The sequence below is a fragment of the Brachypodium distachyon genome, chromosome 1 (assembly GCF_000005505.3).
Source record: "Brachypodium distachyon strain Bd21 chromosome 1, Brachypodium_distachyon_v3.0, whole genome shotgun sequence".
Taxonomy (NCBI): Eukaryota; Viridiplantae; Streptophyta; class Magnoliopsida; order Poales; family Poaceae; genus Brachypodium; species Brachypodium distachyon.
In genome coordinates this window covers 47,111,266-47,128,508 of record NC_016131.3, presented here as the reverse complement: position 1 = coordinate 47,128,508, position 17,243 = coordinate 47,111,266, and the positions used below count along the sequence as shown (strand labels likewise).

The 17,243-nt window shown below is 49.4% G+C and overlaps 3 protein-coding genes and 1 long non-coding RNA gene across 7 annotated transcripts; 3 read left to right on the top strand and 1 right to left on the bottom strand.

Annotated features, from left to right (window-relative positions):
• The first annotated feature begins 2,245 nt into the window (after positions 1-2,245).
• On the top strand, positions 2,246-6,902 carry LOC100821186. Of its 4 annotated transcripts, XR_002961960.1 has the most exons (5): positions 2,246-3,589; positions 4,322-4,453; positions 4,849-5,098; positions 5,600-5,692; positions 6,106-6,901. XR_002961960.1 is itself a non-coding variant. In XM_024457076.1 (2 exons), exon 1 carries the CDS (start codon positions 2,261-2,263, stop codon positions 3,569-3,571), a length of 1,311 nt encoding a protein of 436 aa, XP_024312844.1. In that variant the 5' UTR covers positions 2,246-2,260; the 3' UTR covers positions 3,572-3,589; positions 3,966-4,306. The 4 variants fall into 4 exon arrangements, 1 of the variants encoding a protein (XP_024312844.1); XR_002961959.1 differs by lacking the exon at positions 4,322-4,453; XR_001407642.2 differs by lacking the exons at positions 4,322-4,453; positions 4,849-5,098 and having other exon boundaries at positions 6,106-6,902.
• A 1,844-nt stretch (positions 6,903-8,746) lies between these two features.
• On the top strand, positions 8,747-10,023 carry LOC100845753 (ethylene-responsive transcription factor RAP2-1). Its single transcript, XM_010229693.3, has one exon. It carries the CDS (start codon positions 8,968-8,970, stop codon positions 9,496-9,498), a length of 531 nt encoding a protein of 176 aa, XP_010227995.1. The 5' UTR covers positions 8,747-8,967; the 3' UTR covers positions 9,499-10,023.
• Positions 10,024-13,358: 3,335 nt separating this feature from the next.
• On the top strand, positions 13,359-14,424 carry LOC112269955. Its single transcript, XR_002962225.1, has 2 exons — positions 13,359-13,732; positions 13,825-14,424. It is a non-coding gene; the product is annotated as an uncharacterized LOC112269955 (long non-coding RNA).
• A 51-nt stretch (positions 14,425-14,475) lies between these two features.
• On the bottom strand, positions 14,476-14,835 carry LOC104582235 (cysteine proteinase inhibitor 8). The gene has a single exon (XM_010231631.1). The coding sequence runs from the start codon at positions 14,833-14,835 to the stop codon at positions 14,476-14,478; it is 360 nt and encodes a 119-aa protein (XP_010229933.1).
• Positions 14,836-17,243: the final 2,408 nt, after the last annotated feature.

Below are 17,243 nucleotides of genomic sequence, written 5' to 3'. Positions count from 1 at the left end.
TCTTCGGCATGTTCTTTTACTTGTGGTTGTACGGTTTAAACAGAAACTTTATCAAGGAATTGCAAAACAAAATCCCCATTGACATGTAGTGTAACCGTAAGAATCATAAAATGATACAGAACATAACACGAGCTCGTCGCCTGTATGACATAGAAAGAATCCAAAATTTAGTTCTTCGTCCATCAATTATTCAAATAACATTACTGATATGAATGATATGGAAGCGCTAGTCAGTCTGTTGTCATTTTGGGTTGTGCCGCAACAAAGGATAGTTGTCATTGTTCTTTAAGCTAGCTATGTGGCTCTTCTTTAGATTAAATGGAATTAATATCCACTTGTTTGCTAGTAAATTCTTTTGTTAAATAGTAATTAAAAGTGAGATTAAATATTGATCCTTCTAGATTAATTCATTTAGTGAAATATGCCACAGCAAGAACTAGCAATTAGAAACAACTTTGAAGAGTGCAGCCATGCACCATGCATTTTAAATTATTATAGCAGTGTACCTTAACAAGTATGAGGATAGAAAAATAATGCTATAGTCAAAAAAAATTGTAAACAAAAAATCCAGATATCATAACGACAGTAAGTTACTTGACCATGTTTATTTTCACAAACTTACTTTGTATTTTTATTATAATGACTTGTAGCTACATGATCAATCACTACGTTGGGAGAATGACTTGTGTCCTAGTCAAGAATGTGAAATGCCGTCCTCCACAACTAAACCTTCAACTTGAGAAATTTGAAAGAATATTCGGGTTAGCAAGACAGTAAAATTGTGTAATAGATCTTTAAAGAAGACAGATTGTGGTCAATTGTTAAGGTTCTGTTTCAGCTTTTGGTGCTTCTAACTCTCTAAAAAGCATTTTTCCCGTTTACACATGAAGATGAGAAGCACGTCGGGAGGTGTTTCCCTCCAGCACTTTTTAGAGGGCTAGAAGCAGCAAAAGTTGAAGCAGAAGCCCAAACAAACAGAGTCTAAGTCATGCCTGTGATATGAATTTTGATGATTCAGATGACAAAAATAATCTCGTGTTCACATGCTGACTAATTTTCCATTTCTCAGTAGCATACATGCATCTATATGTAATTCCAGGGTAACCAAACAACTCATATTAAGAGTGTTTTTTACACTTTTCTAAAAAAATTATGAATAAATTTGACCTTTGAATGGACTTTTAACTCCTGAAATACATGGTACATAACCTCATCATTTTCCCCTTTTCGTGCTTAAGGCTTCAGGACATTTATCTTCCGAATAACACCGCATGTTTGCAGTTTTTTGTATACAAAGGTACCATTTTATACTGCTTCTTTATGCCAATACATTTCTTTAGTATCCTCCATTCCTCATGTTTGCAATTATATACCTTCAAGGGAAGCATACTGAATGTATAACCCTTGGATAGCCAACATTTTCCCAAAAACTTGCATGCATCTCACAAAGTAACCTTTGGAAATATTGCGGTAGCATGGAATGGAGCTGCATTTTCTGTTAAGAAGCATGAAAATGCATTTAAGGGAGAAATGAATCCATCTGTATATCAGGGTTGCTTATCAGAAGGTAGGTTTTTATACGCATCACAATTGAGTGAGTGATGGTTACAACGCTACCAGGAGAAAAGGGTAAAAACTAGTACTCCCTCCGTACCATAATTTTTGTCTCAAATTTATCAAAAAAACGGATGTATCTATTCTTAAAAAGCATCTAGATACATGTAATATTTCGACAAGAATTATGAGACGGAGGGAATAGCATTCTCTTAAACACGATGATACGTAATAAAAGTACACATATAAATAAAGATCCCATATTTCTATTTATGTGTGCCATTTCTCTCGTCGCTCTGGGGAGAGTGAGGGGCTAAGTGGAAGGAAGAAACAACATATAAAATGCACCGGTAGGCCATAAATCAGGATAAAATGGAAAAACTGCAGTATTTTGAAGTGACAATATCATAAAAGTGGCCTGGCGTCGACTCAACTCTCTTTGACTGAAAGTAAAGTAAGTATGGTGATTACAAATTTGGTGGACAAACGGTGCTTTGCAAGAAAATGTATACACTTTGCCTAGACTCTACCAACCGGCTGGTTCCGCCACTGGATTGTATCATATGTCCTGCGTTGTTATTTCATTGCATTTGTGTGATTTGCGGCGAACAGTTTACAAGTAATGCGATCATTTTCAGAAATTCTGAACGTTGCTTGAAATCTCCTTTTCAAAATTTGAGGCCATTTTGACTTCAGCAACAAATCCATGCCTCGTCCTCTTCCATCTCTTCTGCACTCCCTTTCTCCTATCCTGTATCCACCAAGCCGCGCAACCACCCAACACTCGCCGTGGCCGGCCATGCCTCCTCCCCTCTCTTTCCTCCACCTCCCTCCCGGCCCGCCCGCCCTCCACCCCTCCCCATCCTTCCACCGCGCCCGCCACGGCCCCTCCCTCCGCACAGCCCCACAGCCCCGAGCGCCGGCGGTGGCGGTATCCGAGAACCCGTCCCCAGCGGCGCCCACTCCGGCGGACGTCGAGATGTTCCGCGGCGTGGACGGCGTGTGGACGGCGCGGACCCCGACAGTGGTGGTGCTGTGGGACCTCGACAACAAGCCCCCGCGCGGGCCGCCCTTCGAGGCGGCCACCTCCCTCCGCGAGGCGGCCTCCCTCCTCGGCCGCGTCGACTCCGTCTCCGCCTTCGCCAACCGCCACGCCTTCACCCACCTCCCCGCCTGGGTCTCCGCCGACCGGCGCGACCGGCGCGCCCTCGACCGCGCCGAGCGCGCGGGCGTCGTGGCCCCGCCCATCCCCTACTCCTGCGGCGTCTGCGGCCGCCGCTTCCCCACCCGCCCCGATCTCGCCCGCCACTTCCGACAGCTCCACGAGCGCGAGCGCAACAAGAAGCTCGGCCGCCTCCGCAGCCTCAAGGGCAAGAAGCGCCAGAAATTCCGCGAGCGGTACATCTCCGGCAACACCAAGTACCAGGAGGCCGCGCGAGAGCTACTCACCCCCAAGGTCGGGTACGGGCTTGATTCCGAGCTCCGACGCGCAGGCGTCCATGTCCGTACCGTCCCTGACAAGCCGCAGGCCGCCGACCAAGCACTCAAGCGCCAGGTGAAGCACGCCATCGCCTGTGGCGTCGACTGGGTCGTGCTCGTCTCCGATGACTCCGACTTCACCGACACGGTGCGCAATGCACGCGATGCCGCCCTCAGGATGGTTGTCGTCGGGGACGGGTGCCGAGCTCTTGGGAGGGTTGCTGACATTTGGTTGCCTTGGGACAGCGTGCAAAATGGGGAGGTCGATGAGGAGATGATGCGGAGTGGGAGGGTTCCGGGATTTGGAGATTATGAGGATGACGAGGAAGATGACGAGGAGTTCATAGTGGATTGGGACACAAGCCAACTGGATGATGTTGTTGATGACATTGTTACGACTAGGACCAAAGTGTTTGGCGCTACAGCAATGTCTGCATTTGCTGAAGAGGACATTGTTGATGGTATATCGGGGCTTGGGTTGAAGGAGGACGACATGTTTTGGAGCAGCGACGACGAGGATGAGGATGGTTTTTTGTGAAATTCCTTAGATTGGCAGGTAAACATTTGGATATTTGTCCACATTTCCGTGCTTTTGGTACATAAACCATGGCCACATTGTCCTGTAGAAAACTAGTCTAGAGTTATGAATAAGATGGTGAGCGCTGCATGCAGTTTTTGGCAGTTGAGCTGAACTGCTGCTGCTATAAATTTTTGGAACTGAGTTGTCTGATTTGCTGATATATAATGATTACACCTGTTCTTTGCAACATTCTCCTATTATCTAAAAAAATCAGAACATGCTCTCTCCTGAATGTAAGGAGCTATGTATGACCAATTAGTTCAAGTCATAATCAGCTATTCAGCAGCACTGCTCAATTTCTCCACTTGGTGACACCATGCCTCCATTTGATGGTTGACTCTCTGTACCGCAGTGATCAACTCATCAACATGGCAATACCACTACCAAGTATTCCTCTGATCCTAAATTCTTATTTGAACTAAAATAACGACAAGAATTTAGGATCGGAGGGAGTAGTTTAAGTCATCATCAGTTATTCGGGACCACCGTTCCCCGTTCGATTCCTCCGCTTGGTGACACCACACTTCCATTTGATGGTTGGCACTCTGTACCACAACGATAATCATCAACACGGCAATATCACTGGCATGTTTCCTTGAATCCTTGTCATTGCAAAAGCATAGTTTGACTCCAGAGCTAACTTTAGTGACCCCAAGCTGAATTGTTTTCTCAGCACAATTCTGCAAGCAATAAGCTTTTGCATTTCAGGATGGAAAATTTCAGTCGCCACTCAAAGTTTCCTTGTTCGGTCTCAGAGGATCACTCGTTCACCTTCTTAGTAAAGCGATAACCATCACCTGACCTTCTTCAGCCTGCTTCTATTTCTCTGGCAAAGTACAGGTCATGTAACTTAACCCCTCGCTGATCTGCTTAGTTGAAGATCATAGCTTCAGCTATCCTTTTTTGGCAGTTTCATTTTATCACCATCATAATGACATAGTCTATGATAATCATGCCAGAATTGCTCAGTCTCTACATTTCCCTGCAGTTGTTCTCAAACCAATAATCTGCCAGCCCTTTTAGTAGTTTTCAGCAATTTATATCTTAGGTATCTTCAAACATTTCGCCAAACATCTGTAGTATAAACACGTTGCCAGAAAACATCTTCAGTTGTTTCATGCTGACCAAAAGGGGGTGCACCAGGCTCCTGTTTTATTGTTTCTGCATAAAGATTAATTTCCCACTGCGCCACATTTTCAGAAATCTGAGCAACATTTCTTTAAATGTCTTTGCAGAGTTTTGTGAACAAAGTGCTTATTGTTGATTGCAGCAGTGTTTAACTGAAGATAGGTTGATATTAGTTCCTTCATTTGTGGGTTGTATGCAACTGCTAACTTGAGAAATAAATTCTGCACGCAAGTAGCTTCAGCATTTCAGGATTTGCTCAAAAAATCCAACTGCCACTTCAACATTCCCTATTTGGTCACAGACAATCACTCGTCCACCTCCTTAGTAAAGTGAACACCATCGCCCAGCCTTCTTCAGGTGACTTCCGTTTCTCTGGCAAGCAAACAGTCCTATAACTTAAACCGTCGCTTATCTTTTCAGTTGAAGATAGTAGCTTGAGCTGTTCCTTTTTGGTAGTTTCATCTTCTCACCTCCATAAGTAACATAGTCTCTGCTCCACATTTCCATACTCCACTATGATTATCATTTCGACATTTGTCAGCGTCTACATTTTTCTCTGCAGTTGTTCTTAAGCTAATGTCATCTGCCAGGCCTTTTGCTAGTTTTCAGCACTTAATTTCTTTGTGTAATTTGCCAAACCTCTGTAGCACAAGCACATTAACAAAAAGCATCTTCAATTGTTGCATACTGACCAAAAGAGGGGGCTCCAAACTCCTTTTTTTTTATGTTTCTGCATAAAATTAATTTCAGCAGCAGTGTTTATTTTTACCACATGCTTATGGTTGATTGCAGCAGTGTTGTAAAAATTAATACTTTGCAGGTTATGTACAATTGCTAACTTGAGATACAATTTTGCAGCATACTAAACTTGGATCCCGTGCAATGTTCCTGGCTATACAAATTCTTCAATGCCTTGTATCTTCAAGAAGTTTCAACACCACTTGAGAAATAGTAGGTTCATCAATGCATTATTTTCATTAAGTTCCAAATACTATTCGGAAAATGAAAAACAGTAAGGCAGGGCCAGAAAACTTGCTCTGGAGCTGTAATCCTCTGAAACCTGGAAAGGTATTGGTAGAGTTAGCTCAAGTCTTGGTCTGTTTGTGTAGGGAGTATTTTTCTGGGAATTAATTTAAGTTTGAACTCAATTCCAACCAATCCCGTCATTTAGCAATTGATTTACCTGTCTTTTTTCTTCCTGACAATTCTTGTCCTAATTAAGTACTCCAGCGACGAACCAGGCCTAGTGACATTTTATCATGCGCCAGATGCTGCTACCGACTTTATACAAGAGAAAGAAAATGTCATGTTAGGCCAGAAGATCCTGATAGATCTTTCACTCATTTGCATCTTTCGCTTTTCAGGATCGATGGTTCTCGAATGACCACTGCCAAATTTAAACTAGAAGGGGAGGACCTTGTCGTCGACATTCAGGGATGCAGCTTGCAGGTAACAGACCACCTGCTACGGCAGTAGCTGGAGCCAGAATAGCCTCCTGCCTGGAGAAAGTTTAAGCAGGCGCAGAAGTTCACCTCACCAGCTAATCTGAAGAAACAGAAGAACTGTGTGACCGCCAATGCTAGTTGGACGCCCGCTGCTATGAAGGGTGAGTGGTACGGTCTGGCGCGAACATGAGATACTTCCTTCCGGGATTACACCGCTAAAATGTGTATTAGTAGTAGATGGTTCATTAGGAGATTGATTAGTGTCGGATGAACATCTGGTTGGTTCAGGGAAATATGAAATGATGGGTAAGCCAACGGTGATGAACTGATGGGAGCCAGCAAGGGAGATGAAATGTTGCCGAGGTCTTACCGCTGCAAAACCGAATTACACCCACGTGATATTTTTGTTGAGTTGAAAAAGACACAGCTGAAAAGAGACGGCGGTTTTATCTAGGGTTCAAGTACAGGTTTTGGACAGTAGGATCAGGATGTTACATTTTGGACTCATTCCTCGATTTGGTACATACGAGTTTTGGGAAATGCACGTGGTAGCCTAAGAAGGAAGTTGTTTCTTCGGTCGGTGAACAACGAGGGGGTTGGTTACCTTAACAAAGGCTGAGATGTTTCCTGGCAAACCTTTCTCTCTCCCAATTCACATTGTCGCCCGTTTTAAAATGGTTGTGTTGGACTGTCTCTAAACTCACATGCTTTAATTCTTTCTTCCTGTCTTTTTTTTTTGCTAGAATTCTTTCTTTATGTCAACCAGATAAACAAACGACTTCCTTTTAAAAGGGAATTTAGAAGACGGAAAAATTCCACGCCCACGGTATCAAACTTCCAGTTTGTGATCTCTCTCTCAAAAAAAAAAAAACTTCCAGTTTGTCTCCCGAATTGCTCAGGTGTATTTTAGAGGCATGCAACGTTATTTGGTGTACAGACAACTACTAATACTATTGCCCTGCGTGTTTCTTCAATCATCCGTGTATACGTAGACCCGGAGAGTAAAGAGAGAACTTGATCTGCTGTCACCGAATTCCCTCGGAGATGCTCTCCTACCGACGTACTAGCATCAGACTTTCTTTTCGTGTGGCCGATCGACCGCCGACGTAGCATCAAACGGCCGAAAATTCCTCCGCCCTTTCCGAAGCTACCAGAAGTTGAGCATACAAGCCGGCCACGGGCCACCGCCTCGCCGGCCACCGTCCAACAGCAGCCGCTCAAGCAATAAACTAGGCCGGAGACCAGACAAGCCTGGACCGTTCGTCCGCCCGCCCAAAGTTGACGAGGAAAACGGCCCCGCGCGGGCGGGCGGGCGGCACCATACGGGACAAACCAGACCAAACCAGAAGAGCAGGGCAGAGAAGCAAGCCAAACAGGCGTAGTAGATAACCACGCCGTCGCCGTCCGGCGGGCCCCAGCCGAGATCATCGCACGGCCGGCCGCCACCTCACGCGCTATTACGCTTCGGTCGGTCCCTGTCTGTCTATCTATCGGTCGCCCACGGCACCCAGGCGAGACACGGGGGCTGCCTGCCTGCCCACGTCGGCGCGCCGCCACGTGGCCGCCGCTCACCGTCGAAGCCCGTCCTTCTCGCCGTGTCCTCCCGCGCCCGCGACGCGAGACCTGGCTGGGTCGTTCGTTCGTTAGTTCGTTCGCCGTGCCGTCCCGGTCGTGTTCTACTCCCGGTCTCCTGGATTGATTCTGCGAGGCCCGATCTAACGCTCACCGTGGCTGCTCGATCTTCTTTCCCCTGGTCGTGGCAGCAGAGAGGGGCATGCATGCGGATCACGTTTAACCATTTGTTGTACACCGCCGGCAAATCAGACATGAGGCAGAACGCTTTCTTCTAGAGTGTACGCTCCACAGCTTACCGTCTCTTCTGCTGTAGTAGTAGTAGTAGAAGCTTGACTTGCGAGCTTCCGTATCCCAGGCAGGCAGGCGGCGTGGCGCCTCGGCCACGTGGCCCGCCGCTCCGCCGCTTTGACCCTGCCACGACGCGACGCGGTATCTTTGTCTTGCCCGCCTCTCCTCGCTCGCTCTGGTGCCGATCCGATGAGACACGACACTCCAGACCAGATCAGACCGGACGTGGCGCCGGCGGGTCCCGCCGACCGACATGGGCGCGGCACGATTCGGCGGAAACACGCCTTTTCTTCTCCTTCTCACGCTTAGACGGTTGTGGGACCCACCGGGGTCCGTGCTCGCGCAGCCCGGTTGTCAGATGACTACGCTGCCAGACTATTCACGGTCGTAAACTCGTACTCTACTTGCAGTCTTACACTACCCCGTAGACCCGTAGTACTCTCTCCACACATCCCGTTTTAACCTCTTGATTCACCTAGGTTTAGTAAAGTACTTCATCCAGTAATTTTGAGTACGAATTGCTGGAGTGCGATACGCAGGCACAGCCTCCTCCTTGTCGCTCACCAATCACCACACACACACACGCACAGGCTTCGCGGTGAGCGCCGACCGCCAATTATCACAGAGCACCCGTGCCGCTCGCTTGCGTCACGCTAAGAAAATAAAAAAGGAAGCAAATCGAGGGCCTTCGACGATCCTCCCTCCACCCCTAATCACCCTCCCACCAACTCACCCCCGCACCGCCGCCCTCGCTAATCCCCCGCCGCGCCACGCACTTAATCCCCTCTATTTATACGCCCCACCCTCCATAGGCCCAGCCCAGGAGAGAGAGGACACACAGATAGAGGCAGCCCCAGGCGCCGCACGCGTCGTGCCAGTAACCAAGCAGCCGCCGCCGCCGCTGCGGAATTGGGCGAGATGGAAACGGAAGCCGCCACCGCCTTCTACCACCAGCCGCCGCCGGCCGTCCCCGCGCCCATGCCGCTGCCGGCGAAAGCGCCGTCAGGCACCGGCGGGGCTGGGCGTGGAGCCGCGGCGGCGAGGCAGTACCGCGGCGTGCGGATGCGCAAGTGGGGCAAGTGGGTGGCGGAGATCCGGGAGCCCAACAAGCGGTCGCGGATCTGGCTCGGCTCCTACTCCACCGCCGTCGCCGCCGCCCGCGCCTACGACACGGCCGTCTTCTACCTCCGCGGCCGCTCCGCGCGCCTCAACTTCCCCGACCAGCTCGACGGCGCCACGGCCGCACTCAAGCTCGAGGAGAACGGCGGGCTCACCGCCGCCGCCATCCGCAAGAAGGCCGCCGAGGTCGGCGCGCGCGTCGACGCGCTCCACTCCGGCATCGGCTGCGGCGCCCCTCCCCCGCCGTCGCCGTCGCCGTCCCAGCGCCGCCGCACCAAGTACCCCGACCTCAACCGGGAGCCCACCCCGGACACCGACGACGGCGAGTAAACTCCACCCGCCCGCGCGCGCCGACTCCTAGCAGTGCTTAATTAGTCCTTAGGCAGCCAGGCGAGTAGCAAGCAAGCAAGCAGCAGTAGCAGAGTACGGGTAGTAAGCAAGGCTAGCAGATCAGATCAGAGCAGGTAGTTCCAAAAAGAGAGGATGGGCATGGAATCGGACACGCAAGGTGTTCGGTGAAATGCGGATGAGCTCGGGGGAAACACCCCCAACAATAATGGAGCCGCGACGTCGCCGTCAGGTCGGGAAGTGGTTGTTAGTAGAAGTAAGTAGGGGCCTATAGTATCGCCGTCGCCACGAGGGCCTTCTGGCCGGAGGCGGCGACGGCGACCGTAGCAGCAGCATCGGCAGCAGTAGATACAGACGTGCGCGCGTGCGTTGCGTTGCGTGGGCATGTAGCCAGGCAACCTGGCCATGCCATGTACCTCTCCTGTTTGTTTGTAAAGAAAGATACCGGCAGGCAAAAATCAACAGAAAGCTTCAGAATCTTTCAAAGAATTGTTTCTTCTTTCGTGATTCTTGTTTCTATACAATATCATGGCTGTATCCTGGTGCATATATGAGTCTTCGTGTTCCGAGTTGCGTGGTGTTGCTGACCGGGGATTGGCGGCGACTCCGGGTCTCCTTCAGCTTTGCCTGCCGCCTCATGATGGACGTGAGAGCTAGGTTGCGGGTTTGGCCGCTCTTGGGCGTGGGCCCCGTGTGGATTAGTGCGTGGTTGATTCTCGGTCTCATCCGCTTAATGATGCCTGTGTGTCGGTAATTGATTACGCCGCATATGAGCCGCCCTGGAAGATTCGTGGAGTCAGGCGTCTGGTCCACGAACTAGCACTACTGCATGATTTGTTTTCTGCTCTTATCTTTTCCGGGACGACGGTGACTCTATGTGTGGAGTAATGTCATCAGTTAGTTAGGTTAATCGTCAGATGTTAATAGCAAGAGGGGATTAATTGCCATTTCTAGTGGGGCACGACTACACTCATCAGGTTTTTTCTCTATGACAGAATTTTTGTGAGATTTACTGGCTTGTTCTTAGTTGGTTTTAGTCACTTGTATTCCTGCCATTTTCAATGGGTTGAAAGAGGGGTTCTCCAGCAGTTTTTCATCTATGATACAGTGTGAACAGTGAACACCAACGACCTCATATCTTTGATCTCCCATCATGAGACTGACAAGCTGAGAGTGCAAGCTGTTCCACTTCCATCCGTTCTGGCAGTCAAACATGACAGTGATCGAGTGAACACTCTTTACTGAGCACCATTCTTTTGACCCCCAAAAAAGGAACTTCCATTTGCGAGCTATTAGATCGCCATCAAATAACACCAAATAAGCAGAGTTAACGACATCTGCTACATATGCGTTGTGCATCTCACGAGTTGTGGCAGAACATCGGGCGTGCCCTGTCCAGATCACCGGTGCAGGGTCGAGATAGAGTGCTAGCGCACGCTTGGCCTGAACAGGTGGGGTCTACACGTATGCCGTGTGCGTGCCTGGTTTTCCGGCCCGGTAGCTTGCAACTGTGTTTGGCTTGCCTTAAGCGGCGTATCTAGACTTGCAGAGTCGTACGTACGTAGCTAGCGTATATATATGCATATCCATCTACTACCAAGTTTGTTGTATGCATATTTCCAGCTTTCCTCGTCCCTTCGTACAGATTGTCGGTCCAATTTGGAGCACTCGATCATCAGTCCCCCGAACAGGTCGAACAACACCTGTTTTCCTCGTCCCTGCCGTTTCGCTTTCCGTCACAACAAGGCTTCCTAGTTTCTGCATGTAAACATACGACAACCGACTGCACGTCCGTATTTTCTTACTTTTTTTGCCAGAATATTTGTTGTCACAATCGACTTTTTGGAAACTCATAAATACAGGTCGGTGCAGACTGCAGAGAGACGGCAGTACTACGGAATAATCGAATATGTGATGCTCGGCGGCTCGGCACGGAACAGCTGGCGGGGGCAAGACACGTCTGCATCATGAACCATATATAGCTCTCATTGGTTTGTGCGTCGGGAAATTAACCACGCCAAGGGGAAGTACTGCTTCCGGCCACACGGCACTTGGGCCTGGACTTGACGCTGGAAACGGAAGGGAGGAAAAGTCTGCTTGACGGTAGGACGACACGGACTGCAAGGCGTGACGACAGCAGTTGCGCTGGCGCTTACGTCATGCTTGGAGACCGGTCGATCAGGCGACACGTACACGGCCCGCCCGTGGATAGGGACGGAACGAACGTACAGTTATTCAGTGTGCCACTGCCGGCTAGAATTTGCTAATTTGAGGCCGGGAACATGAGACGGAGCGTGCTGAGGAGCTGTGGGCGTAGGAGCCGTACGTGGAGGGACTGCCGTACGTGGCCTCCGCCGATCCTGGCCTCTTCTGCCCGCACGAGATATCCCCCGCGGAGCCGCTGCGCCGTGCCTGAGGAGGTCGAGCTCCCTGGGCGGCGCCGGGGCCCGATGCACGTGATCCGGCGGCGCAAGTGCGAGCTCCAGCTCCATGCCGTTAGAGACGAATTACCTGATTGATCAGTGTTCTCTCTTTGCTAGCAAGCTAATCAGTGTGCCACGTGCAGGCAAGATAGTGCGATGGATCGGCGTGCGCGAGCTAGGCGGCATAGATAAAACGGACGCGCGCTGCCGGCAGGCCCGGCCGGCGCACATGCATAGAAAACAAGCAGCTGCGTGCGCGGCGGAAGGGAAGCACGGGGGACAGTGGCTGGTGGGGCTGGAGTTTTGCTCTCTGGACCGGAGTGTTTCGGTCCGAAACTTTCGGACGGACAGTGGCTCTGTGAATTTGCGGTGCGGGGTGCAATATATGAACCCCGGACGATCGACCGATCGATCACCGATTCACCGGGCATCATGGATTCTGTCCAGATTAGGGGACGGGGGAACCGAACGGGAGGCATGCATGACTGAGTTGTGTGTTTAATTCCTGTGGGCCTTAACGATACTGCCAACATTTGGTCCACTTGACATGCATGGCCGCTAGCTTGCTCCCAAGTCAAGCGCAGACAGACGAGACACTGCTCCTAGTCCGTGATTCGCCTACTCCAGTCACAGTGCCACAGTGGATCGAGTACCATCTCCCGTTAATTGCCCCATTTCTTCCGTCGATCTGCATGCACGGGCGCCGCGCCTCCTTCGCCGGCTCTGTCACTAGCAAACTCCGCGGATTTCAGTGCCCGCTAGATCTATCCGGCCGGTGCCTCCCGCCTCCGATCGAGATCGACCTGTCGTATCTTCCACTTGAGCACAGTTTGTAGTACGCGTATGCTAGCTAACTTGTGCAATTTTTGAATCGAGACAGGTTTACACAGGTGGCCCGATGTCCAAACTCAAAAGGGCTAGCTATGTTACGCGTTACGTGCGTTTCCACTAGCTACATAAGAAAAGGAGAAATGTGTCTGATGTGGAGGTTTTTCCGTGTGACGTCACAGACGACACGAATCATGATCGATGGATGCTACCGCGAAATTAAAGGAGCACGCACGATGGCTTTACTACGGCCGACTTGGGCACTAGAATTGCGTGCCTTGACAAGATGCTCATCCATATATCAACCGATCCGGCCTTGACGGTACCTTTTAATTTACTACTGTACTCGACGTGCTTCACTGCTACATACACGGGCTAACGGACGACCAAAAGAGCTAGTTGGCGCGAGACCGGTGATATATGGATGGATGTCCTCAAGCAGTGGCATAAACTTGATCTCTGTCTTCGGATCTACGAAAACTAACAGTCCATGCCAATTTTACGTTACCGTAGAAATCCTCGATCTCTTATCGGGAAACAAAGCACGCGTGCAATGTTTTCGGGTACGTACGTAATTCCAGTGTTGGCGTGCATGCACAGCCTATGCATCTGCATGATCCATTGAACCCTGCGACCTGCGTGCAGATAAGCTGCCACATAGGGTATATATCAACTCCAGCTGAGACCACCGACGAAACTCGCGAAAACTAAAAAGGAAGTGATCCAGACCACAGACCAGCAGACGGACAATGATGTACGCGAAAGGATGGTGGCCAAGTACAACGAACTCACTTCTCCTTGACTAATTGCGTGTGTCTGGACGAGCTAGCTAGAAAGCAGGGCCGGCATCTCCGAAATCACACGTGTCCTTAATTCTGAAGTAGAGAAATCACTTGATCTGTAGTAGTGGAGTACTCGTCCTACCGCACCGAGTCTGTCTGTCGGCCGAGGAATCGCCGGCGAGCGTGAGTGACGTCCCTCTGCATGCAAGTGCCGGTTCATATTGTACTGATCTTGTTGGTTTAATTAACGGCGGTCGGCCGGCCTCTCGCTACAGCTACAGAGCACGAGGGATTCAAGAATCCAAGAATAGCGCGAGACCCTGGAATCCAAGTTGCGGATTTTTTGCCGCCGCGAGGCCAACGTACTACCAAGACGGAAAAGGGAACAACCAACGCCGCCCCGATCGACGCAAGACGTCCAACCGAGAGCCTCCTGCTATGCGCACCGGCGAAGAAGAAGGAGGTAGAGGGGCCAACGAAGACCGCGGCAGAGGGGACAACACCGCTGCCCCTTGCGGGGAGTCCCAGGGAGGAGCGTCCTGCTCTTTTAGCATATCCTCACCGCCACGCGGCGGCGAGACCAGCACCGATGCCATCTTCACCGGCGAGAACGCCACAACACCGGCTGACGTATGAAGACACTGTGGCGAAACCTCCTCTACTTCAGGCGGCACCTACATGGGTCACCACAGACTTCAAAGTATTGCAAGCTTAGCACGGTTGTGTAAATATTTATAAACAAACAACCATATCATTTCATAACAATACATCGTTTATGTTGTAAGAAAATAACAATTTACCTCGTGCAAAGGCAAATAAAACACTTCACGATCATATGTAGCCGAAGGAACAGCCAGGATATAAAGCCACGTAACAGCGTCCAGAGGGCCTCAATCCTCCCACGCTTAGAGGGTGTAGGGATATGATCAAGACGCTGGAGCGAAGTAGTTGAGCACGCGTGTGTTGGTCCAAGGGCCATTGAGCACTTCGACATCGTACGAGCCGCTCTGTCCATTGGCGTTTAGGGCGCTGATGAGGAGCCTGAAGGTGAAGATTGGGCCCTCGGACAGCTCCGAACAGTTCAACACCTTGTCGAAGGTCAGCGTCTCCCCCGATAGCCTGTTGTGCTCCTGCACCGCCCAATTGGCGACGAACAAGATTCCACAGTCATTGACGCCTGGGATCGGGCCCCACTCACCGTCGGTGGACACAGTGGGAGCGACATGTGCCGTGAGAAGAGTGGCAAGGAGGAGGATGAAACTGGTGGCGTAGGATGCACTCCTCATGGCTGATGATAGCTACAAAAGTGGTCTGAAAGGACGTGGTTAAATTTCTCCTCCTATGAAGAGACAAGTGGATTACATATTACATACCAAGACATTTTATTTATATAGACCGGCCAGCTGAACTTCCTTATGCAATAATTTGAATGCGCGTCTAACTTATATGGTTTAATGTCAATTTCGGAGTGGAGATTAGTTTACAACGTGGCAATTTTGGTGTACATTAAAGATGGTTTCCTTTCTTTTTACTTGGTGCCAGTTATACCGAGTAGATATCTTCTTCATTTTCTGCGTTGAATATCACAATAGAAAGCCTTAGTGTTGATTAGTTGCATCCAGTTGATATCTTCTTCTTTTTACTTGGTGCCAATTATATATAAACCTTATGATTAGTGTTGTATATGTACTGACAAACTGTCCACGGCAAACCTTGATTCGGCGACGTATCCCACGCGCAAACATTTTTTTTTTTGCAAACATTTATTCAGTGTGTGGAAACTTACAAACTATCTGTGTGGATCATCGCATCAAAAACATGTGGTGCCAATCAAAGTTGTGAATCATAACACACTTAAACACATTTTCACATAACCTCATGCACTTATCCCACGCGTTGCCATATTTTTTATTTCCACGTCTTATCTCTGCCGCATGTTGTAGAACCGATGGCTCAGGATGAAAGTTTGCCGGCCTGTGCACACTTGTTGTCTTGGGCAGATTTGAAGAAGGCTGGGGACGGTGACCTGGTACGTGAAGGCGCGAAGAAGCTGGTTGCTAATGCTCAGAACATGATGCGGTGCCTGGGCGAGGGTTCTGTCTCTGCTGTGACTGGTGGGTGGGGGGGGGGGGGGTGATGCCAGCCACGACGACCTGTGTACTTTTGTTCTTTCGCTCGGACTGTATTCTGTTATTACTTGCAGTAAACTCTGTTACACGTTGTTAGAGCCTGTAGTTTAGGGAGCAGGTTTTCGTTCCATAGTCAGGCCTCCGATTGCAAGGACGTGGTCAGTGGGTTTCCTGCTCCACCGTAGTTCCTGGTTATCTCTCCCTTCTTTTGTTTTTCCTTTCCCTGTGAGGTTCGTTGGTTGGAATAGACTTTGTATTTCCGTTATGTTAATAATGGAAAGGGGAGAGATCCTGAGTTGAAAAGGATGAAAGTTTGCCGGTTACCCCGAATAAATGTTTGCAATGGATGCGCAGCCGGTGTGGTATCTGTCGGAAGAAATGTGCAATTGTTCAGCGAGCTAGTCACGTTCACGTAAGCACAAGCACGCCGACGATGCGCAAAGTCACTGTCAGTGACTAGCAGTCGGCGACACGATCATTATCTTGAGCCGTTTGCATGATCGACTTCGCAAAGGCATGCCGTGCCCCCATGCCACTGCTCGTTTGCTCCCTGTGCGTGCTTCGCCCACTCCGTCGGTCAAAAACTCATCTTCATGCATGGCTGCAGGGGATGGGCGCCGCGCTTCACCACACCAACGTCGCGCTCCCCGGCCGGCTGGCTCTATACGTTCTACCACCAGTGTTTTTTCTTTTTCAATCTTCACTTGGCTGCAACAACAATTTTGGACACGTGCTTATTGAGACAGGATTAGACTACACCTGATGAACCATCGGGTCAAAAGTTTACACGCGAAGTTTCCTCTAGCTTAGCTATAGCCATGAACAGGGGTGCAATGTGTCCGATAGGGCGATAGGACTGAATGATAATTAAGCGAGCCACCAGGGGTTTACTTACGGCCGTGTGACAAACAGACACGACGCGCGCCATCGACGAAACCGCGCCCACGATCGGTCGATGCTACCGCGAAAGGAGCAACGTGAATGGGATTATAGCTTGCTCTGGATTTAGGCACGAGGTTGCGTACGTATCTACGTGCCTTTGACACACGGCGTTCATCCGGCCGGCCGGTAGAATCACGTCAAAAGCTTCTTCGATTAATTTAGAGTTTGCTAATACGCGACCGTATGCGCATTGGTCAGGATGCACGTACAGACAGGAAATCACAGAGAATAGACAAGACATCAACATGTTGCATGCATGCATTATTAATGCATTTGTAAAATCTGAAACTTTAAAAAGTTATAAGTCTCAAACCGTGTACTCGATTTACAATCCGTTTTCACAATTAGCTTTGTCTCGACGAAATCTTCGAAACTAGCTGCCATATTGATATGTTTCGATTCTAAAAAGTCCGTCGTAAAAGTTACCATCCAATCATATATGAAGTTATCATGCTTGTTAGTAACAAGTTACCATCTCACAAAATAGGTGGTTACTTATGTGATAAACTTATCACCCAATAACATAAAAAGTTATCATCCGTGTTACGAACTAGTTACCACACGATAACTTCGTGCAAAATAGGGTGGTTACTTATGCGTTAAACTTACCACCCAATAAACAT

Coding starts and splice junctions, on each gene's coding strand:
- LOC100821186 (XM_024457076.1), top strand. CDS start 2,261: ATGCCTCGTCCTCTTCCATCTCTTCTGCACTCCCTTTCTCCTATCCTG.
- LOC100845753 (XM_010229693.3), top strand. CDS start 8,968: ATGGAAACGGAAGCCGCCACCGCCTTCTACCACCAGCCGCCGCCGGCC.
- LOC104582235 (XM_010231631.1), bottom strand. CDS start 14,835: ATGAGGAGTGCATCCTACGCCACCAGTTTCATCCTCCTCCTTGCCACT.